This window comes from Carassius carassius, chromosome 50 (assembly GCF_963082965.1).
Source record: "Carassius carassius chromosome 50, fCarCar2.1, whole genome shotgun sequence".
NCBI lineage: Eukaryota > Metazoa > Chordata > Actinopteri > Cypriniformes > Cyprinidae > Carassius > Carassius carassius.
Window position 1 is genome coordinate 3,694,116 of NC_081804.1, and position 24,200 is coordinate 3,718,315.

Consider the following 24,200-nt stretch of genomic DNA (forward strand, 5'->3'; position numbering starts at 1 on the left):
AAAGTCTGTATTTATTTGATCAGAAAGAACTATATTGTGAAAAAGTTTAACCATATAAAAGAACCATTTTTTATCTGTATATTTTAAAATGTAATTCATTCCTGTGACAAAAAGCTGAATTTTCAGCATCATTACTCCAGTCTTCAGTGTCACATGATCATACAGAAATTATTCTAATATGCTGATTTGATGCTCAAGAAAGATTTCTCATTAGAATCAAGTCAAAAACAGCTGTGTTAATACAGTCTGTTAATATTTTTGGGAAATCATACTTTTTTCATTATTCTTTGATGAATGGAAAGCTCAAAAACATGTACAAATTTGGAGCAGTCATTTTTGATTAATTGAATATATCCTTGTTAAAAAGTATACTTAAAAGAACAATTTAACAGAATATTTATTTTTTATAATAATAATAATAATAGTAATAAAATGTACTGACCTCAAATTTTCATCAATGTGTATTTGTAACCAATAAAATTTTAGACATTCAAAAATATTTTAGACAAAGGGGTTAACAATACAGACAGTAAAACTTTATTGAGGTCATAACACAAATTTAAAAAAAAAACTACTCATAAGCTTCTTCACCAGCTGAATTTTAATGATCTCATTTTCCACAGAAAAGACTGAATTAAAAAGCTATATATAAAATCCAGTGAAGATGCATGACTAAACAGAGTAGCTGAATTCAGCAGAGCATTAGGGTTTACTATCATTTATACCTATATGTTTCCTAAAATAATATCTGCAAACAAAGCCGAATAGATTAATTTTTGCGATTACAGAAATACTTAGAACTGAATTGTAATTTTAAATATAGCAGTTAAAAACCCATTGACATAAGTGTTCTCCTGAAATGAGATCATCCTCACAGTCATGCACAGGCTTGAGAAAAGTGCTCTCTAAAAAAGATACTCAGGCCTCCATGATCTCTTTCTGAGTGCTGTGAGAGTTCTCCAGCTGTGCCTCTGGCGTGGACAGATGTTCCAGTTCATATCGGCCGTTTTGGTCAGCCGGACGAACTTTTGTAGAGGTTTTCTTGTGCTCCAGGATCTGCTGAAGCTGATGGCTGGCATAATCAGGTTTGCTGGTGAGTGGACACTGTGGCACCTCGATGCCCAAGATATCTGCCACCATATAGGGTCTGAGCCAGCCGACCAATATCATTATCATTATCATTATCCAATATCATTATGAAATAAAGGTTTTTCTCAAATACTTGTTGGACACAATTATTGGCACATCTATAAATTCTTATGAGTAAAATATCTCTGAAGTATATTACCATTCATATTCACAATTTTGAGCACTCCAGCGTGAATAAACATGAAATTATCCAGCCATGGATTCCTGTTTCACAGAGATACAAAGAGGAGGGAAAACAAAGCCCAAATTCCCTAAATCATCCATCAAAATAAGAAAAACCAAAGAATATATTTCTGATGTGCAGCAAAAGATAATTGAGCTTCATAAATTAGTCAAGTGGCTCTAAGAAAAGAGCTAGAGCAGTGAAAATTCCCATTTCCACCATCAGGGCAATAATTAATAATTTCCAATCAACATAAAATGTTACAAGACTGCCTGGAAGAGGACGTGTGTCTGTATCGTCCTAAAGCACGGTGAGAAGGAGAGTTTGAGTAGCTAAAGACTCTCCAAGGACCACAGCTGGAGAATTGCAGAAAAAAGTTGAGTCTCTGGTTCAGAAAACCTTTAAAAAAATGGTCAAACAGACCCTACATCACCACACGTTGTTTGGGAGGAAGACATGACTGGAACTTCAAATGGGACTGGCTTCTATGGTGAAATTAAACGAAAAAATAAGCTTTTTAGCAGCAAACACTCAAGATGGGTTTGGTGAACACAGGGATAAAAAGTACCCCATGTGTACAATGAAATATACAGCTGTATTTTTTATGTTGTGGGCATATATTTCTGCTGGAGGTCCTGGACATCTTGTTCAGATACATGGCATCATGGTTTCTATCAAATACCAACAGATAAAGAAGTCAGTAAGTGACTGACTCTGTTAGAAATCTTATAATGGGCCATGTTTAGATCTTCCGACCATACAATATTCTAAACACAAACCTCAAAACAACACAGAAATGGGTCACCGAGCACAAAGCCAAGCTTCTTCTATAGCCATTCCAGTCCTTGACCTGAACCCTATGAAAAATGAGAGAAGTGAACTGAAGAAAAGAAGCACCAACATGGAGCTGGGAATCTAAAGGGTCTGGAGTGATTCTGGATGAAGGAATTGTCTCTGATCTCTTGTCAGGTGTTCTCTAACCTCATCAGGCATTATAGGAGAACATTTAGAGCTGTTAAACTGTGAAATTAAGGTTTCAAAGAGTATTGAATAAAAGGGCCGTTAATTGTGGCCAGTGTTTATTAGAGAAAACCCTTAATTTCATAATGATATTTCCGCCCATTTAAAATTCTTATTATGCGTTGAAAGGATACATTTTTGTGAATTTTTTAAAATAAAAGATCAAAAGGATTAATAATTTTCACAGCCTTCTTTGATCATATTTACGAAGGGTGCCAATATTTTTGGCCATGACTGTAAATAATTAGCTCAGTCAATGTTAATTTATAGACTTAGCATGTCAAGTAATGGTGGTTCTTACTGTAAAGTTGTACTCATGTGCAAGAGCAGTCTGGATGGACTCTGTCAAACAGCTGATGCTGTTCAGACTCACAAACCGGAACTGCCGAGACAAAACAGAGCATGAACCAAGTGCTTCAGCACAAAGTTCAGCCATGTTCACACACACACACACACACACACACACACACACACACACACACACACACACACCCACACACACATACACATACACACACGCGCAGTTACTTGCTCACTTACAGGATTAATCCTGGATATTTCAGAAAGACCTTCGACCTCTTCCACTTTAGACTGCAACCAGTAGAAACGGAACTCTGTCTGTAAAAACACATCAGGTTGTGCTTTTCGTTTTGACTAGAATTTGAATACAGAACCATTTATGAAAATTCATTCCACATGCAAAGTGGTTAGCCAGAACTGCGGTCATTTACATAGACTCACAATCAGAAGTTGTTTCTGTGATGCACAGCTGAAATCGTTCTAATATACTGGTTTGGTGTTCAAGAAACATTTATTATTATTACTAGTTTTGAAAAATTGTTGTGCTGCTTAATACGTTGGTGGAAACTGATACTTTTTTCAGGATTCTTTGATGATAAGAAAGTTCAAAAACAACATTTATCTAAAATGGCAATCTTTTGTAACATTATAAATGTCTTTTTTGTTACTTTTAACCAACTGAATGTCTCCTTGCTGAATAAAAGTATTCATTTTCTTCAAAAAAAACAAACAAACAAAAGATTGACCCAAATTGAACAGCAGCAGTCACATCTTAAAACTAAATTCATGATTGTTTTGGTGTAACAAACATAAGTTCACTTCTGAGAAAATTTTTCTATAACATGGTGCGAAAGTGTAGAATATGTCACTTAAGTTTATATAGATATCATCAGAGGAAATTATGACTCACTGAGCAGTCATACACAGGATGTCCCCTCCAGCACATGACATCCAGGATGTGGTATGTTCTGTCCACGTCACTGTAGATGCAGTCCAGGATGGTGTAATCTATATAAAACATATTTGTCCCTCATTTTCCAGAGTAGTTCAGAACTGCAGTACTCTAGCACACTCTAGTGTAGTCAATCTGTAGGATGCTGCAGACCTTTTCCTACTGCAGAGTTGTGTCTGTTGCCACCAGGTATGAGGGAAGGGAATCGATTGACACAGTAGCCACTCTTGGTGTAAGATGACGTGGATCCCTAAAGATAAAATCATAAACATGAAAATTACACAAAAAATGCTGCATCATATACATATAAGTCTTAGGTTGTTAAGGCGTTTTAAAGTTTTTGAAAGAAGTCTTATCCTCACGAAGAGTGCATTTATTCGATCAAAAATACAGTAAAACTGTTATATGTTATTACAGTTTAAATAAATATTTTGTATTTGAACATATTTTAAAAAGTAATTTATTCCTCCAGTCTGCAACGTCACATGATCCTTCGGAAATCATTCTTATATGGTGATTTGCTGCTCTAGAAACATTTCTGATGATCAACACTGCTGCAATTAGTTGTGCAGCTTACTATTTTAGTGGAAAACTGTGCTACATTTCTTTCAGGAATGTTTGATGAATAAAAAGTGAAAGAGAACTTGAAATAAACGTCTTTTAACATTATAAAAGATTTTGCTGAGACTTTTGCTCAATTTAATGCATTCTTTCTGATAAAAAGTATCTTTTATTTTTGTTAAATTCCTAAACCCAAACTTTTGAACATTAGATTATGTCTGGTCTCATGATATTTTATGACAGATGGAAAAAGATCCAAACCTTGGAGGCAACAACGAGGGAACGCTTCCCAACTGGACAAACCACCATCAGCCAATCAGAGCCCAGATCTGCAGGGACATCCACTAACCACTCTGACAGCATCAGCTAGAGAATAGAAATTAAAGTGAAGTGAAAAAAAATCAGAAATCAGAAATACAAGAAATGTAAAATAGATCAGAAATATAAAATTCAACTTTTTTGTTTCCAGACTGCATTATAATGCATCACTTTTGCATTACTTTTATTATAAAATATTTACATGAGTAAATACAAAGCACCAACCACCAGAACAGTTTTTCCCCACAAGCTACTCAGCCTGAACAATTAAAGCTTTCATAACTATTACTGTGCATCATATCTGAAACATTTATACAAATAATCTGAAAATGTATATTTGTAAACTAAAACTGTATATTTCATGTAAACAACTATATCAGTCAATGTGTTTTTAAGCACCTGGTTAGCATAATGCTTCGGTAGCTTTTTCCTCTGCTCGATCTCCATCCCTTCTTCATCAGCGCTGTTCTCCAGCTGCCTCGGACTCTTCTTCTCTTCATCCTCCTCATCCTCGCTGTCAGCTCCGGTCCAGTCTCCATCAGCCAGCCGACGGGCGTGATTCACGTAGTTTAGCCTTTTCCTGCCAACATAATGTATTCTATCAGTGGCAGTGCATCAAAATAACGTGCTGTAGGTGGTTGATAAGCAGCTGTTCTTGTGTTCTGGGGGTTGTATAGAGTTAACTCACTCTTTCTGCAGCTCCAGGAACCTCCTGCGCCGTTCACTCTGCTCCAGGATGCTGTATTTGCTCTTGTACTGGGCCAGGCGTGGATGGGGAGCAGAAGTGCTGTTTGGTTCTCTGGATACAGAGAAGCTGGAGGAGAGAGCCTGGGTCAGAGCCTCCATGATGGACCTGTGACAACACACAGAAGTGTTCACATCATCTTAAGACACCTAAATGCAATAGGAAGTGTCTCTTATGTCTTTAAGACCAATAAGGTGTTTCAAAAGCTAACGTTACAGAAATCATTTAAAAATCACACATGGAAAAACACAATCAAACACGTACAGATGAACCAACCGCAGGCAGAGAGTGACGGCAAACACGTGATCACGATCCCATCAGAGCTGCTCTTAAAATCCTTTACCTGTGATTTAAAAGAACAATAAAAACACAGACGGAATGGAAAACTCAAAACAGCGAAATACACAAACACCTACTTCTGCAGAGAAACACGCGTTGGAACGCAATGGCGCGCTGACGTCATCACGCCTCACCACGGCCTACCAAAATTCATCGCTGAAAAAAATAAAAAATAAACATTTAATCGCTGAGTTCATCTAAAAATCATTTTACTGTGTTTAAAGGTCGTTCGATTTACTTATAATTCGGTTAAAATATACATAACTATAAAAATATGCTGTATCAATTAATCGGTTCTAAAGCAAAATAAAAGCATTGCGAAAAAGAAGAAATAGAGTTTGTAAGTAAGTCTAGAAGTCCAGGTGTTTTCTATAATTGCTCTAAATAATATTTCTCATGTTTTTACTCTTTATTTCTGTCGTTTTTCAAACAGAAACGAATGGCGATATCATGTGGTATCTGTTACTTTTCTCGTCGCTGATCAGGATGGACCAATCACAGCCGTTCGTGATTACTGGATAATTAAATCGTTTTAAAGAGACGTCTATGGTGGAGTTCAAACTAGTAATAATGTTAAATATTAATTCTAATGGATTATCCGTTCTTTTGTAAATACTGCAAATAACCCCCAAAATCCTGAGACCTGTATGTGTCTGAATGGCAGAATAGTGAATGTTTGTCACTCTCTAGTTGCGTTATTCTGGTAATGTGGATGAGTTTTGCGGTTACTAGACACTGACGACACTGTTTAACCCTTTACGGAACGGAGTTGCCATATGGCAAGAATTAATTTCTACTCATTTCCTTGAGAGAGAGAGAGAGAGAGAGAGAGAGAGAGAACGAGAGAGCAATATATTGCACTATTGGAATTAATAGTGCAGGTCTTAATGTGCTGTTTATAAGTCACATGACATTTGAATGTCCGTCCAAAACTACTTTTCCCAATGTCACCGTCATATATATATATATATATATATATATATATATATATATATATATATATATATATATATATATATATATATATATATATATATATATATATATATATATATCATGGTTAGAACACAAAATGCACTGCATCAGATGCTGGGGTTGTTTATTTGACCGCCGAGCGGCGCCACAGACGCGACGCGAACCTCGCGCTGAACTGCGCTGCTCTCATTGTTCGATCGTCGCGTAATGGAAAGAGTTACTGCGTTTGTGCTCAAAGTAAAGAAATACTTTATGAAAAACTCTTTGCGGGCCTGTTGAATCACACCTCGAAGGAAATAATACGAGCACACGGCGATCTGAACTGGCTCTGTGGATGATAAAGATGCTTTAGCTCTAACTTGTTTTTCGTTTGTTTGCGGAATGCAAAGGATGCGTTTATTTCCCTTCTCTGTCTGGGATTCTGGGATAATGTTTTCATCTGGAACTTAGTTCAGCCTGATTTGCGAAACAGATGTTTTTGTTTATGTTTTTAAATATATTTGCAGCATGCATGATGCTTGAAACTATTTTATAGTTATTATGAAAGACTGAACTGGATGTGTTTGCCGGTGTCTCGGTTCTGCTGGACGAGATTTGTGGATTTATCGGTTTATTTTTTATTTTTTGCGGATGAAGAGAAGTTTTGTGGAATAATGAAACGGCATAAATTAGGGGAAGTTGGAGAGTAACAACCTGACAGTGCTTCCAACATGTAAGACTTGATTCCCAGGGAAAAATAAAAGATTACTATTGTCTTCTTTGTGGTCAGTAACTTTAAAAATACTTTATGTATTTTTTTTTATTTACCATCAGCCTCAAAACTGCTAGTTTTGTCAAAGTACTATGATAACATTAACATATAAGCAAACTTTTAAGTTATCAAACAGCCCTGTTTTTGTTAGATTTGATCTCCGCAGTCTGATATGAGGTAAGGACCTTATTTTGTGTGCTTTCTTTTTTTTTTTTTTTTTGCATTTGGCTTGCAAAAGTTACAAAAATGTCCCTGAGAGCCAAAGCCCTCTACACTTTCCAAAGTGAGAACAAGGAAGAGATCAACATCCAGGAGAATGAGGAGCTGGTGATTTTCGATGAGAACTCTGTGGACGGCTGGCTGCAGGGTGAGAACAGCCGAGGAGAACGAGGCCTGTTCCCCGCCTCGTACGTTCACATCATCCGGAGCCGATCCGGGTCCAACCTGACGGATCATTCCCTCAGCTCACCTGAAAGCTCTCCTGGTAGAGATTTATCGTACATCCATGCGCCTTCCACGACCCTGCCGAGCGACGACGATGATGACTGGGACGACTGGGATGAAACCTCGACGGTGGTTGAGGATGAAGATCCTCGGAGAGGTGTTGGCGCCAATGGACATTCCCAAAATCCATATTCCAACCCCAACGTTCACTACCGGCCCAAGCCGTATATGGAGCGCCAGGACAGCATGTCCAGCAATAGAAAGGGGAGCATGGTGGGCAAGAACTTGAACCGATTCTCCAGCTTTGTGCGGTCAGGTGTGGAAGCCTTCATACTTGGCGACGTTCCCATGATGGCAAAGATCGCAGAGTCTTACTCTATTGAAATGGGCCCCCGGGGGCCTCAGTGGAAGGAGAACCCTCAGCCCTTCACTTGTTCCATTGAAGACCCCACCAAACAGACGAAGTTTAAAGGCATTAAGACGTACATTTCGTACCGCGTCACCCCCAGTCACAATGGCAGGCCTGTGTACCGCCGCTACAAGCACTTTGACTGGCTCTACAACAGACTACTGCACAAATTCACAGTGATTTCCATTCCTCACCTTCCCGAGAAGCAGGCCACAGGACGATTCGAGGAAGACTTTATTGAGAAAAGGAAGAGGAGGCTTATTTTGTGGATGGACCACATGACCAGCCACCCCGTGTTGTCTCAGTATGAGGGTTTCGAACACTTCCTCATGTGTGCAGATGACAAACAGTGGAAGCTCGGGAAGAGGCGAGCGGAAAAGGACGAGATGGTCGGAGCGCACTTCATGCTCACCTTCCAGATTCCCAACGAGCACCAGGACCTTCAGGACGTGGAGGAGCGCATTGACTCCTTTAAGGTGTTCGCCAAAAAGATGGACGACAGTGTGATGCAGCTGACCAACGTCACATCAGAGCTGGTCCGCAAACACCTCGGAGGCTTCCGGAAGGAATTCCAGAGGCTGGGAAATGCCTTCCAGTCCATCAGCCAGTCGTTTCTGCTGGACCCTCCATACAACTCGGACTCCCTGAGTAATGCCATCTCGCACACAGGCCGCACCTATGAGAACATCGGGGAGATGTTCGCGGAACAGCCTAAATACGACCTGTTTCACATGCTGGATAAACTGTCGCTGTACCAGGGGCTGCTGTCCAACTTTCCAGACATCATCCACCTGCAGAAAGGTAAACTTCATTTTGTTTAAAGGGAGAGTTCACTCAGAACTGACTTTCTTTTTTTAACTCTAAAGATATTTAGAAAAATTTAGACATTTAAAAAAATAAATAAAATTGACAAATAAAACAAATTATACGATTAACAATATGATATTACATTTACATTTAATCATTTATCTAAATTTATCTTATTTATATAAAGCAACTTACAAATGAGAACAATGGAAGCAATCAAAAAGCAATGATATACAAGTGCTATAACAAGTTTCCGTTAGCTTAAATGCAGTACACATAGCAAGGGCTTTTAAATAATAGAATAAATAAAAAGAATAGAATAGAAAACGAATAGAGCAAGCTAGTGTAATAGGTCTTTTTTATAATTGTATAATAAATGAAAAGAAAATGGATAGAATACAAAAAGATTAGAAAGGTAGTTACTTTTATTTTGAGAATTGAATTAGAATAGTGACTGCTAAAGTTAGAGGGTCAAATAAAGATATAAAATATAAATAAATATAAATAATAATAAATATAATAAAAATAATAATATATGATATTAAATTAATTCATTATTTAAAATGTACTACAAATAAAACTCAATATTATAAAAAAAATATTAGTATATAAACTATTCTAAAATAACATTGGTCCAATGTTGTCTCACTGACTTTCACTAAATGAATGACAGTTGAAACATTCTTAAAAAATATATAATATACCATCTTTCTGTTGATGAGGTCAGATAACTCCAAAAGGTGACTTTCAGAAAGTCTTTTTAGCCGAAATGTGATGTGTTTTGACATTTACTGGCAGTTAAGAAAGAGAAATTCCTGGCTCTGCTCCTGACAGGAAGCATCCTCTGCATTCTCAGTCGAAATCACAGGAAGTGAGGGAAATAATGTCATTAATCAGTGCAATCAAGACCAAGACATTAAACCTCATCAGATTGTGGCTCAGACAAACTTCCACTTTTATAAGGATCCTTTTGTGTAATGTCATAATGATGTTAAAAAGTAATCAGACTTAACATTTGCGGACATCCTGACACATGATGAAATTTTGGACATCTCTAAAATCACATCCTTCAAAGACACGTAGTAAAATGCAAGACAAATTGATTGACATGCAGAGAGTGCTTCTGATTGGCTAAAAGGCTTCATAGAGAAGGTGTAATTTCTTAAGACGCCTGTTTGAGTGAAATCTGTCAGCCTTTTATGTGAGGTATTATAACAATGCTTACAGAACCTTTAATGAAACCCTGATATCTGAGAAGCTGTAATCTATGTGAGGTTTTAATGTTGTTAAACAGGTTCGTTAAACAGGTGCAGTTATGTGTTCAATGTGGTGAGGTCAGTAGATTGCTGAGGAGAACAGAAATGCTTTTTATCTTTATTACTCAGTTTGCTGAAGGCGTGATTGGTCACATGACCTAGGCACAAACCAGACCCCAGATTAAAGGTAATAATTTGGAATAGATTTAATTCAGTTAAATATGAGTGATTACACAGCTCTTAAATCATTATTTTAAACCTTTTAGCGTAGTTGACATAGCATTATGCTGAAGAATAAGTTTGAGTTAATCAAATAACCACCGTAAGCAAACATTTAACGTGTGATTGTGTTGAAAGGAGGCCAATATGATTTCTCCAGTTTCATCTTCACACCCTATAACGGTTATAACATGATTACTGTTCGTGTTCAGACAAAGTGGATCTCAGTGTACAATGGTGTACATTGTGTTCACGTCCCAGCCAAAAAGATGTAATCAGATCCACCATGGGATGACAGGACACTTGACCAGATGTCCAGAAGTCAGCTTGAACCTGACGACTCCCCGAATTAAAGGCTACAGAAATATTTAGGTCCTCCAAAAGCAGTGGGATATGAATTTGGCTTTTAATGGATAACACCTCCTGCCTTAGCAAATAGGGAGAGAATGAAAAATACAAGAAAAAACCAAAGGTGTTCCAGGCCTCGGGCTCTGCATGTACAGTAGTCATGAACTCTTTGGCTTGTGTGGGTGTTGGTCTGATTTTATTGCCAGTAATACACAGTCACACACATACATCAGAGTTGAGCATTTTTTGGAGAGATTCCTGTTGCTTTTAGGTTTGAAATAAGGAAAAATAACATGTCAGGGCAAGACCTTGAATTCCTCTATGAGGTTCTCATCGCTAGCTGGCAGGAACTGAGTCAGTTTTGTACTTCACGCATGTGTCTTAAATAATCAGGAAGTGTAAGCATGTGAAAATTAACAGGAGAGAAATACAGGACAGAGGGAAATCGCTTCACACTTGTCCTATATCTGTATAGCAGCTGAGAAACTTAGACTTTACTTACTATGTATACATTTATAGATTAATTAAGTGCATTGCATTAGATATCAAACCAAATGTCATTCAAAAATGATCCTACAACATTTTTGAGCACCTATTTCAATTAGTTGCACCCAGTGTGATTTTAAAGCCTCACTTCTGTAAGGCTATTGCTAAATTGCCCGTTGAATGCTCTTTGTAGCTTTACATTTTTTATGTTTTGTAGTTAAATGCATCTTAGAGGACATTTATACTTATTGTCCATAATCAGATCAGTTTTTAAGTGTAATAGATGTATATTCAATTCAATTTTCAATTCAAGTTTATTTGTATAGCACTTTTTACAATACAAATCGTTACAAAGCAACTTTACAGAAAATTATGTTTCTACAATATTTAGTAGTAGCTTATAAGTGGTGACTGTCAATTTGTGCACGTATGACAGGATTTTTAGAAAAAAGTAATACAAGACGTAGTCAGCCAGACGATGAACATTATTAATATCATTAATAATTAATAATTATTCTATGATGCAGTCACACTTGTAACAATATTTGTTAGTTCTGTTGTTGATTCAGGGTTAGCATCTTCTGGGGTCCTCTGAGGGTCAGCATCATCTCTTCTCAGGTGTTCTGGATCCAGACTGGAGCTTGTGTAAATCCTAGTCACTAAAAAATATTTCACACAGCGCCGCTAGCCTTCAACTCTCTGCTTCCAATGAAAGGCACGTATAAAGTTCACTTTGGCGTCCAGCAGGTAAAGTGTCACATTAGAAAGTATACAATTTGAATTTTAAAAAGCATATATCTATATTAACCTAATATGCTTTTTCTGTAAAAGTGTTTTGCTTGAGAAGTGTGGTTGTGTGATCTTTTTGGTCCACCGGTATGGTTTGTTGAGAATTTGTCTGAGAATTTGCTCTGGGCTAAATTGAGCTGTGACTGTTTTTCCAGTCTATAATTCCTCTTTGTGTCCATGGCAGTGCTGTTAGACACATTAAATGCAAGTCTGCATCTTCAGGTCAATTATTCGGTGTGCTATTAACATTAATATACCCTCAAACACTAAAGGAGAAAGCTCAGATCATACACTGATCCTGTTTCTGACTGCAATTAGCATCATGCTATCCTAAAGTATATTTAGTTTATGGGATCAGATGGAGGTTTGTTTAATTTAGGAAATGTGTGGTATATTAAGAGCTACATCGGTTTTTGTTTACCTTAAGTAACCTACGTAGGGAATGTTAGCTTTGCATGCTAATTGGTTAGCTTGCTTAAATACTACAGAATGTTTACTTTCACTTTTAGCTCCATTTAGCTTCATTTAAATTACTTGAAATGTAGTTATATTCCTCAAAATACACAATTTTATTGGTTAATCCTATGACGATCAATAAACGATGGTTTTTGATTAGGCATTGACTTAAATACCCCCGGAAAATCATTTAGGTGTCAAGTGGAGTTAGGATTTGGCATGTTTTCCATTAGAAAACCTCAAGACATTCCCTCAGAGTAAACAGAAGTCATATGTACTACTGTTTATATAAGGATACAAGTAAACAGTCACTGAGCACAGAAATGATGTGCGGACAGTTTATGGATGTTCAGGTTCCTATTTTAATGGCTCTGTTAGGACAGTAGCACATACACAATTAAGTTTTGCTTGATTGAAAATACAGAACAAGAGGAATTAAATTTACCCTGCTGAAAAAAAACAGCATATACTGGTTAGGTATGTTTTGACGCTGGGATGCTGGTCCTTTGATGGTTTATGCTGGTCCTTTGCCATCACATGACCAGCATAAACCATCAAAAGGACCAGCATAAACCAGCAAAAGACCAGCATAAACCAGCAAAAGACCAGCATAAACCAGCAAAAGGACCAGGATAAACCAGCATATGACCAGCTTAAACCAGCAAAAGGACCAGCATAGGACCAGCATAAACCAACAAAAGACCAGCATAAACCAGCAAAAGGACCAGCATAAACCAGCATATGACCAGCTTAAACCAGCAAAAGACCAGCATAAACCAGCAAAAGCACCAGCATAAACCAGCAAAAGGACCAGCATAAACCAGCATATGACCAGTAAACCAGCAAAAGGACCAGCATAAACCAGCATATGACCAGCATAAACCAGCAAAGAACCAGCAAAAGGACCAGCATAAACCAGCAAAGGACCAGCATAAACCAGCATATGACCAGCTTAAACCAGCAAAAGGACCAGCATAAACCAGCAAAGGACCAGCATAAACCAACAAAAGGACCAGCATAAACCAGCAAAAGGACCAGCATAAACCAGCAAAAGGACCAGCATAAACCAGCATAGGACCAGCATAAACCAGCAAAAGGACCAGCATAAACCAGCATAGGACCAGCATAAACCAGCAAAGGACCAGCATACACCAACAAAAGGACCAGCATAAACCAGCAAAAAGACCAGCATAAACCAGCAAAGGACCAGCATAAACCAACAAAGGACCAGCATAAACCAGCATATGACCATCTTAAACCAGCAAAAGGACCAGCATAAACCAGCAAAGGACCAGGATAAACCAGCAAAGGACCAGCATAAACCAACAAAAGGACCAGCATAAACCAGCAAAAGGACCAGCATAAACCAGCAAAAGGACCAGCATAAACCAGCATAGGACCAGCATAAACCAGCAAAGGACCAGCATAAACCAACAAAAGGACCAGCATAAACCAGCAAAAGGACCAGCATAAACTAGCATAGGACCAGCATAAACCAGCAAAGGACCAGCATAAACCAACAAAAGGACCAGCATAAACCAGCAAAAGGACCAGCATAAACTAGCATAGGACCAGCATAAACCAGCAAAGGACCAGCATAAACCAACAAAAGGACCAGCATAAACCAGCAAAAGGACCAGCATAAACCAGCAAAGGACCAGCATAAACCAGCAAAGGACCAGCATAAACCAGCATCCCAGCGTCAAAACATACCTAATAGTAAATGCTGTTTTTTTCAACACGGTATTCCAGTTGTTCATGGTCAATGTTAATGTGTAGCGAGTCTACGGTCCATTAGTACATCAAATTAACCCCACTTACAAACCTTTGCTTGCAAAAAAACTGAGGAAAACCAGATGTTTTAAACTACACAAATGTATGCAGGACACTGATAATAATACAAAATGTTTTTCAGATCAGCATATTTGAATGATTGGACTCGTGATAGTGCTTGTGCAAGTGCCGCAGGTTTGAATCAGACTTGCAGCGTGTCGTCTTTTCATTTCTAACTCTTTAAATAAACATGCATTTTGATTGAAAATTCGATATTTTATAATAAATATGTCATATTAAGCATGGCTTTGTTGAATTCAGTCCTGTAAACTTGAGCGATCAGAGAGTATGTGTGGTAGAGGTCAATGCTGGGTTGTGCCTGGTACCGCTGGATGCTTGTTCCTGTCCCTTTGTCATGAGAAATTCACCCTATTATTTCATTGTCCCCTAGGTTAAAGGAATGCATCTTGGATTTTTTTTTCTTTGCTCTTTGTAACAGCTCAAATATACTTCAACGTCTATTTAGTATCCAGCAATTTGGCTCGTCCTAATGAACGACAGCCTGAACTACACCGGTATTCAGAGGTTAACAACAGAGCATAGTAACTGTTACATAGTTACATAGTAACTGTTTTAAATGTTGTATATTCATATGAGAAGAAGATTAATATCATTAGCCAAGTTTTATTTTATATTACATGTGGATTGCCATGATAAGATCACCGCTTTATCTTGTATTTGTACTGCATTTCTACATTCATCAGCAAATGACATCAGTTGCTTTAGCGTAATGTATTTCGTACACAAAACCTCAATGTGGAGGCCTATTTCGGCCACTTTGGAAAAAAAAACATGCTTTGGTAAATCATAATTATGAGATAAAATTAAAATTATGGCATACTAAGGCATAATTATATGATAAAACCAGAATTGCCCAAAATTTCATAATCATGACATAGTCTACATTATTATAAAAAGTCTAAATGATAAGGTACAAAGTCATAATTACGAGATAATTATAAAGATAAAAAGTCATAATTATGAGATAATTATAAATTATAAGATAAAAAGTAATAATTATGATATAAAACACTTGAATTTATGCCATGATTATCTCAATTTTGACTGTTATAATTAAAAAAATTCTCATAATTATGACAGTATGCCATAATTTCTACTTTTTACTTCAAATTTGACTTTGTGTCTAAATTTCAACTTTGTCAAAATTTTTATTCTTTATCTCATAGTTATGATTTACTAAAGAATTTTTTTCTCATGTGTTGGAAATAGCCTTACTAAATCATCCTAATTATGAGAAAAAAGTCAAAATCGTGACAAAAATGACTTTTTATTTTATAAGTAGAACCATATGTCATAATTTAGACCTTTTATTTCATAATTATTACTTTTTAGTGTTTTAATTTTGATTTATGTCATAATTTCAGCCTTTTTAATATAATTGTAATTTACCAAAACATGATTTGTTTTCTAATGAATCGGAAATGGGTTTCCATGCCTTAGGAGAAATGTGTAGAAACTGGCCGTTTTACTCAGTGTGGTTACGAATTATTTCCAAAAATAAATATCTATTCAAGTTATGACCTTGTTTATGGGGAGACAATTTAGTCTTCTTTTAGATGCTCTGTGTGGGAATGCAAACAAGAGGCTTTCATTTGACTGTACTCATTTGTAATCTGTCATCCTGTGAGCTGAAAGGAAATAAAGCAATGAACTGAATGAACACAGAGAACACAGGGCCAGACTTCCTGTGTCTGATTACAGGTGTGTACACGCATTGTCAAACACTGATCTCTGATCAGCCATTCATGCTGGGATGCGTCACGCTGTCTCTGATATTCTGTCTTTCTGTCTGTCTTCTGTGATGCTGATGGACACAGCATGTGATGATTTAGTGGATCTGTTGGTTGTTCATGTCTCCAGATTCACTCATATATCTCTCTGTGAGTCGTATGACTCAGCGGCTCCATTCAGATCTTAGATTTTCATAAGTGTGAGTGGTTTGTTCTTTCGCAACAGAACACGAACACTTAGAACCAGTTAAACTGGAAACGTCAAACAAATCTGAGACAAAAGGCACTTTCATCTAATAAGTGAGATCAGAGATTTGTTTAGCCATGAGTCTTGTTTGGCCTTTGTAATGTAGAGAAGTTGTTGCAAAAAGTGTCATTTAATCAGATTCAGTATCTGTAATTCTTCAAAAAATATATTTATTTAATTATTATTACAAAAAATGTATTAAGGTATTTAATAAGTTATTTAGAAAGTTATCTTCAGTGTCATTGCTAGTTCTTGACCAGTGGTTTGTGCATATTGCTACAATATTTTCAAATTTCTAAAACTTCTTTCTATTTCGCTCCATTTTAGGTGCTTTTGCTAAGGTGAAGGAGTCTCAGCGTATGAGCGATGAGGGGAAGATGGACCAAGAGGAAGCGCATGGCATTCGTAAACGCTGCAGGACTGTGGGTTTCGCCCTGCAGGCCGAGATGAACCACTTCCACCAGCGCAGGGAGGTGGATTTTAAAGAGATGATGCAGGCGTATCTCCGCCAACAGATCGCCTTCTACCAGCGTGTAGGTCAGCAATTAGAGAGAACCCTTCGCATGTACGATAACCTCTAGAGCCTTTTGGCTCTGGACTGAAATGGAGATACAACACACCTGTGGACTGATACACAAGGGGGTTTTTTACTCCCATAGTTGGAATTTTCTAATTCCAGACAGGATTTTTTTGCAAGAGGAACAGGACATTCTCGCTTCTGCACTTAAAAATGTCACTTTTAACCCCATAAACCAACAATGCAGTTGCCTTTGATAGACTATTCATGCATATCTTCATATTTTGAATTGTATTTAAATATCTGATAGATCAAAGTTACAGTTTTTTTCCATATTTTTTTTATTCGATACTTACAGAGTCAGGTGTGCGAATGACGTTACCTGTGCTTTAGCAGGTGCAGATGCTAACCAGACTCTGCTGATCAGTCTGCTCATGTGACGCAAGATGTTTACATAATAGTTTGCCAAAAAATACAGTTATTAATTGTGATACTGCCTTATTCAGGCACACAAAAAAGTGTCAAATGCTGAATGTTGCATTTTCTATTTATGGCTTGTTGGGTTGCTCCACCCACACTGAAATCTCATTGGTACAAAAGATTGTATTCAGTATTTTTTTTAGTACAAATATCTAATCACTTGAGAAGCAAAATGACATAAGAAAATGAGGGGGAAAAAAAAGTTTTTGCCTAAAACAAGAAAAAAAAAATCTGGTAGTAAGGTAAGAAAAATAGTAGTATTCCATTTTTTTTCTTGCCTCATCATCAGATTATTATTTTTTTTTTTTTTAAGCAATAACTTTTGAGATATTTTTTAGAAAACACAGCTGTTACTACACGGAGCCATTGTTAACTGCAAAGATGTGCAAATCCACTTCATTTCAGCGTTTATTTGCGCATCTTCTCAGTTAACAACGGCTCTGTGTAGTAACAGCTGCTCTATGTGAAATCACGCACCTGAGGGAATTTACCTCTGATTAAAGAACCGGCTTTACTGACGAGATGCGCATAACGATCAGCCGATCGTGATCGGAGCTGCCCTAGAAAACAACTACTTTTGCTTCTCAGGTAAATGCATCTTAATTCAAGAATGTTTAGATATTTGTACTGAAAAACGACAGAAATACTAAGCTAAATGTCATTTTGCCATCAAAATAACTTAATATTAAATTTATTACTTGGTCTGATTGGCTTGGATTTGTTGTTTCGTGCAACATATCGCTTTCAATGACAACAAAAATATGATTTGACGCTTTAAAACAAATTTGAGTAGGTGAGCAAGAAATAAACCCACATAATAGGTTCATGTGGCTTCTGCTCACTTCCAGGAAGTTTAATCAAATAAAATGTTGTTCCAGCTCTCCTTCAGGTAAAAGAAGATTCATGCGGGTCTGGTGTGATACCGTGATCAGATGTGACAGTCATACATATGATAGTCATCAATGATTCAGAGGAATAACACCAGGCTTCTTCCGCACCATAATTCGTGGTCCGGTACTAATTTATCCTAGTGCTATTAATACAAAACATGTTTTTGTGAATTCTTGGGCAAGAATCTCCACCCACAGACTCTGTATATCAGATGGAAACACTTCAGTATTAGCAATAGCATTTGGCCTAAATGTTTGTTCAGGGTGTTTCTAAAGCAAAAGGGAGCTCTTATCCTCCTCCCTCAGGAAAAACTTGAGAGAAGTTTGAGCTTAGGTTTTTGTTGTAATTTCCTCAGAAGTAGGCTTTATTTTTAGTTGTAGTCGCTAGGTTTAAGGGGTACAGAGGTTTGTGTAAATCTCAAGGCTGCAATCTAAGTGGACTTTGTGGTTAAGAGTTGTGATTTTATTTAATTTTTTTACACAATGCTTTTGGTTTAACTATAAAACCTCTCAAGTTTCAGATTATAAACTTGGATGTTAACCGTTTGCACACTTAGTAACTGAGGACCAAAATGTAAACTTTTAGGTTTACTGATGTTTTTCTTTTTACATGTGGAGCAGATTTTCTTTTATGGAATAAGATAATTAAAAAAGCTAACTGATTTTTTTAATCTCACAATTCAGACTTTTTCTTGCAATTCAGAATTTATATCTCTCAATTCTGACTTGTTATACACATACAGTTTTTACACATACAGCATTTCTTAGAAAACAAATTCAGAAAAGTTGAGAATTTTTTTTTTTTGGATGGATGGATGGAAACAAATAAGTCAGTATTGTGATATTTAAACATAATACTAGGGGGGAAAAAATCTGATTGTAAAAATGTTAACTCGTAATTCTGAGGAAAATGTCAAAATAATTTTTATAAAACAGTCTCAATTCCCTTTTTAATAATTTAATTCTGTGATGGAAACAGGTTTCCATAGACTTTGTCTCAAACAATGTATCAATAAATAACAGTCAACATGAAATCAAAATCAAACTTGTTTACTCTCGTAATACAACCCGAATTTTTGTTTACCATGGTGTAGCATCTCCTTTTCTTTTCAAAACAGTTTGAAGACGTCTGGGCATTGAGGCTATGAGTTGCTGGAGTTTTGCTGTTGGAATTTGGTCCCATTCTTGCCTTATATAGATTTCCAGCTGCTGAAGAGTTCGTGGTCGTCTTTGATGTATTTTTCGTTTAATGATGCGCCAAATGTTCTCTATAGGTGAAAGATCTGGACTGCAGGCAGGCCAGTTTAGCACCCGGACTCTTCTACGACGAAGCCATGCTGTTGTTATAGCTGCAGTATGTGGTTTTGCATTGTCCTGCTGAAATAAACAAGGCCTTCCCTGAAATAGACGTTGTTTGGAGGGAAGCATATGTTGCTCTAAAACCTTTATATACCTTTCAGCATTCACAGAGCCTTCCAAAACATGCAAGCTGCCCATACCGTATGCACTTATGCACCCCCATACCATCAGAGATGCTGGCTTTTGAACTGAACGCTGATAACATGCTGGAAGGTCTCCCTCCTCTTTAGCCCGGAGGACACGGCGTCCGTGATTTCCAACAAGAATGTCAAATTTGGACTCGTCTGACCATAAAACACTATTCCACTTTGAAATAGTCCATTTTAAATGAGCCTTGGCCCACAGGACACGACGGCGCTTCTGGACCATGTTCACATATGGCTTCCTTTTTGCATGATAGAGCTTTAGTTGGCATCTGCTGATGGCACGGCGGATTGTGTTTACCGACAGTGGTTTCTGAAAGTATTCCTGGGCCCATTTAGTAATGTCATTGACACAATCATGCCGATGAGTGATGCAGTGTCGTCTGAGAGCCCGAAGACCACGGGCATCCAATAAAGGTCTCCGGCCTTGTCCCTTACGCACAGAGATTTCTCCAGTTTCTCTGAATCTTTTGATGATGTTATGCACTGTAGATGATGAGATTTGCAAAGCCTTTGCAATTTGACGTTGAGGAACATTGTTTTTAAAGTTTTCCACAATTTTTTTACGCAGTCTTTCACAGATTGGAGAGCCTCTGCCCATCTTTACTTCTGAGAGACTCTGCTTCTCTAAGACAAAGCTTTTATAGCTAATCATGTTAGAGACCTGATATCAATTAACTTAATTAATCACTAGATGTTCTCCCAGCTGAATCTTTTCAAAACTGCTTGCTTTTTTAGCCATTTGTTGCCCCCGTGCCAACTTTTTTGAGACCTGTAGCAGGCATTAAATTTTAAATGAGCTAATTAAGTGGATAAAAGTGTAAAATTTCTCAGTTTAAACATTTGCTACGTTATCTATGTTCTATTGTGAATAAAATATTGGCTCATGTGATTTGAAAGTCTTTTAGTTTTCATTTTATTAAAATTTAAAAAACGTCCCAACTTTTCCGGAATTCGGGTTGTACACACAAATGCTATTTTTCAATAGATAAACACATAAACATACACATATCCCAAAATATGTTACGTTTTGAATGCATTGCAAACTGCATTTCATGTTGACTTTAACATGAACAACCTGAAGAATATTTTTAAGAACTGTATGGTCTTGTGGTTTGCAAAAGAGTGTTTGTTAATAGTTTTCGAATCAGTCAAAGCAATGCTGAGTGTTCCCACAAGGCATTTATTTTCTGGTAAATGGGAAAAAATGCAGCTAAACAAAAGCCCCTGCTTCCAATGCTTTGGAAAACCTTGACTCATAAACAGACTGTGTATCAGGGTTGCGTGTGTCGCTTGGTGATTTCACTCACATTCCGCTCACATACAGCTGAGGTCAAACACACAGCAGAGGTCCTCACGCTTTCATACCAAAGCAAAGACAGTTTTCTATAACTTATCCAAATATCACATTTGCTTAATGATCTTTTTGCATTCTGTAGTGGCAATGCATTCTTTTATGAACCAGTTAATAAAATGGCACTGAAGTAGCAATGCCGACAACATCACCAGATAAAAATACCACATTGCCTTTTAGTTAACTCATTAGGGAACATGTGGGCACATAAAATATTTAACATTTATATGTGAAATGTATTTTTATAAAAAATTAGGAACATCACAGATAGTATAAAACTGATATATAAAGTATTGAAACAATTTGACAACAAATCTAATATAATATTTTGAGTTATGATTAAACAAGAATAATTAATCAATATATCTTATATATGTATTTTCAATTAAATATTGTTTTATTATATTAAATCAATTACATTTGTATATCTTAATTCTATATATCTCATAAATAATGAACTTTAAATTCATTATATACGTTACATACTATATAGTAGTTTTATTCAACCAAAAAAAAATTGATCACTGAATCCACCTAAATACAATAATTTACAATATACAACATATATAATGGGTTAAATCAGTTAGAAATAGCTCTTTTAGGTAACAATTGCATGTTGCCACTCTTTAAAGTGTACATATGCATTTTATCACTTTAGAAATCATATATTGAATAAAGTATGTCATGAAAAATAAAATAAAATGCAATTTTTAAATTATTCTTTTTATTCCTTAACAAGAAAGCAATCAAATACATATCCATCAGTGTTTTTTTTTTTTCAAAATTCCCTAAAATGAAAAAGTAAAAACACATAATAACAAAAAAAAACACATTCTTAACCTGAACAAGATTCCTCTGGAGGTCACAGCCTTATGAAGACAGATCTGAAACTAAGGCATCTTGTGAGCAGATGATCAGCTGATATAACGGGTAAAATGGCTAGAAATTATTTAAAGAATTAGACAATACCACTCCTGATTCACGAGATCCTTTTGATTAAATTGGATTAATATTACAATTGTAATGACCTTAAAGTTAATTATGAGCATTTATAAGATTTATTTTCTGAATAAATCTAAGTTTGCTCTCACAAAAGCCCTTCAGCCGGGGCTGTGACCCCTTCAGCGAACACATCCATAAATACTGGCTTCAAAGTCTCTTGATGTTTCATCCAGAGCTCACTCTCTTTTTTAAAAGAATTTAACTGAATATAGGCCAAAGGTCTTTTGGCTTCTTAAGGTGGAATTATAGAGGAACTGTTCAAAATCAGCCTGCAGGAACACAGAGTAGCCGTCACGGTGATGTAATGATGATCTAATACCAGTGCTGGGAAGGTTCCTTTGGATATGTAATTGGTTACACACTACAAGTTACCTATATTTAAAACGTAATAAGTAGTGTAACTATTTCAGTTACTTTATTAAAGTAAAGTTACTGATTACATTTTACGGAGCCCTGCACATGACATGCAGGAAAAAATATTAGGCTAAATCGTGCGCACGATTTACTAATTCGTTCCCTCAATGTACTAAAACGTGCACACGATTACTATTACGTTTCCTCGATTTAGTATTTCGTTCACTCGATTTATAAATTGTGCACTCAATTTACTAATTCGAGTAAATTTAGCAAATCGAGGGAACGCAATAGTAAATCGAGGGATTTTTCTTGCATGTCATGTGCGGGGCTCCGTATACATTTGGGCCCGGTTCCCCGATAACGTTCACTCTTAGCGCGCTAAGAAGACATCGAAAGATATATCTTACCAAAGTTGTTGATGTTTCTAAGTGTGTTCCCCGAAGTGTCCCTTAGGAAGCTTCTTAGCACGCTGCCTCTTACGTCCGACGTTACAAGAGCGCTGTCCAAAGTCAGGGTGCTGAATTAGTTGGCATCGATTGCTCATGAATCGATTTTCCACTTCACATGAAGGTGCATTACAGCGTTAAGAAAGACAACACGTTCTATGCAAATGAAACATTCCTCAAATTATTACAGTAACATTTATTTTAACATAGTTTAAGTTATCAGTAAAATATAGACTATAAATTAAATTATCAAATGGTCAGTAATATGTTCACACGATATGTTGTGATGGTTAGGCTAATCATCCACCCTCCTTATCCCGTTGTGCCGCTTCTTGACATGGGTTTAACGACTTATAAAAATTATATAATACACTTTTATATTAATGCTAAGGTACTTTACAATCAGAATTGATTGGCAAGCAGCTGCAGTTACTTCTGTTTAATGCGGTATTGATTGCAATTGGTTTATGTTTTTAATAAAAAGCAACCTATCTACAATGAACCTAGAGAGAGAGAGAGAGAGTTAGATACAGAATATGCTGGGGAAGCAACGTAAAAAAAGGGCACAAAGCCTCTCGTCAGAGGAACTTGAAGTTTTGCTGACCACCAGGTCAGATATCACACCCCTATGGTCCACTATAACCTGCACGTTTATGGCCGCGTCTCCCTTTCGCGATAAGTAGCCTACGCCTGATCAATCACTGATGGATTGGCGATAGGGATGAGTGTGCCATCCACCAGGATGCAATCCCGGGCACGGCGCAGAAGGGTGTTGGAGACAGTGTGGACGCACCTCCACACCGTGGTCTTGATTAGGCCGTAGCCCTCTCCCACGACCTCGATGAATCTCTCTGTAGCAAAAAAGAAAAAAAAAAGTAGCGCTGGGCTTCAGGGCTTAAAGCAGAATTCCGCTGCTTTAGCCTGGCAAGCGCAGGTCTGAGAAGGTCCAGCAGCTCCATAATGAGCTGTCTTGGGAGGCGAATTTATTTTTAATATAGCCACGTCAGGCAAAATGTCAAAAGGGCTTAAGTTTTGCCGAATAAAAAAAATTTACATGGACTAAACGGCTTCGCGTCCGGCTCTGTCTTTGATTCAATACAAGGACACGTTGGATCGCTGCTATAGTTGGTCGCTTACTGGACACCACCATGATTACCCATTTATAGATCTTAGCCATTTAGAGCCAAATTGTTTGCCAGATTTTAATTATCAAAAAATTGATTGTCAATTCACTTTAATTACATTACGAAAAAGCCTAGGCTAATTACCACCAGGGCCCGGTTCCCCGATAACGTTCACTCTTAGCGCGCTAAGAAGACATCGAAAGATATATC

General features: G+C 37.0%; 2 protein-coding genes across 2 annotated transcripts; one reads left to right on the forward strand and one right to left on the reverse strand.

Moving 5' to 3' along the window:
* Positions 1-514: 514 nt before the first annotated feature.
* Positions 515-5,698, reverse strand: LOC132133309 (snurportin-1-like). The gene is made up of 9 exons (XM_059546109.1): positions 5,625-5,698; positions 5,152-5,316; positions 4,863-5,043; positions 4,407-4,511; positions 3,738-3,834; positions 3,543-3,640; positions 2,873-2,950; positions 2,634-2,714; positions 515-1,164 (listed from the first exon to the last, which is right to left on the reverse strand). Exons 1-9 carry the CDS (start codon positions 5,669-5,671, stop codon positions 919-921), a joined length of 1,098 nt encoding a protein of 365 aa, XP_059402092.1. The 5' UTR covers positions 5,672-5,698; the 3' UTR covers positions 515-918.
* Positions 5,699-6,700: 1,002 nt separating this feature from the next.
* On the forward strand, positions 6,701-17,435 carry LOC132133016 (sorting nexin-33-like). Its single transcript, XM_059545670.1, has 3 exons — positions 6,701-7,286; positions 7,512-8,927; positions 16,646-17,435. The coding sequence occupies exons 2-3, from the start codon at positions 7,520-7,522 to the stop codon at positions 16,897-16,899; spliced, it is 1,662 nt and encodes a 553-aa protein (XP_059401653.1). The 5' UTR covers positions 6,701-7,286; positions 7,512-7,519; the 3' UTR covers positions 16,900-17,435.
* Positions 17,436-24,200: the final 6,765 nt, after the last annotated feature.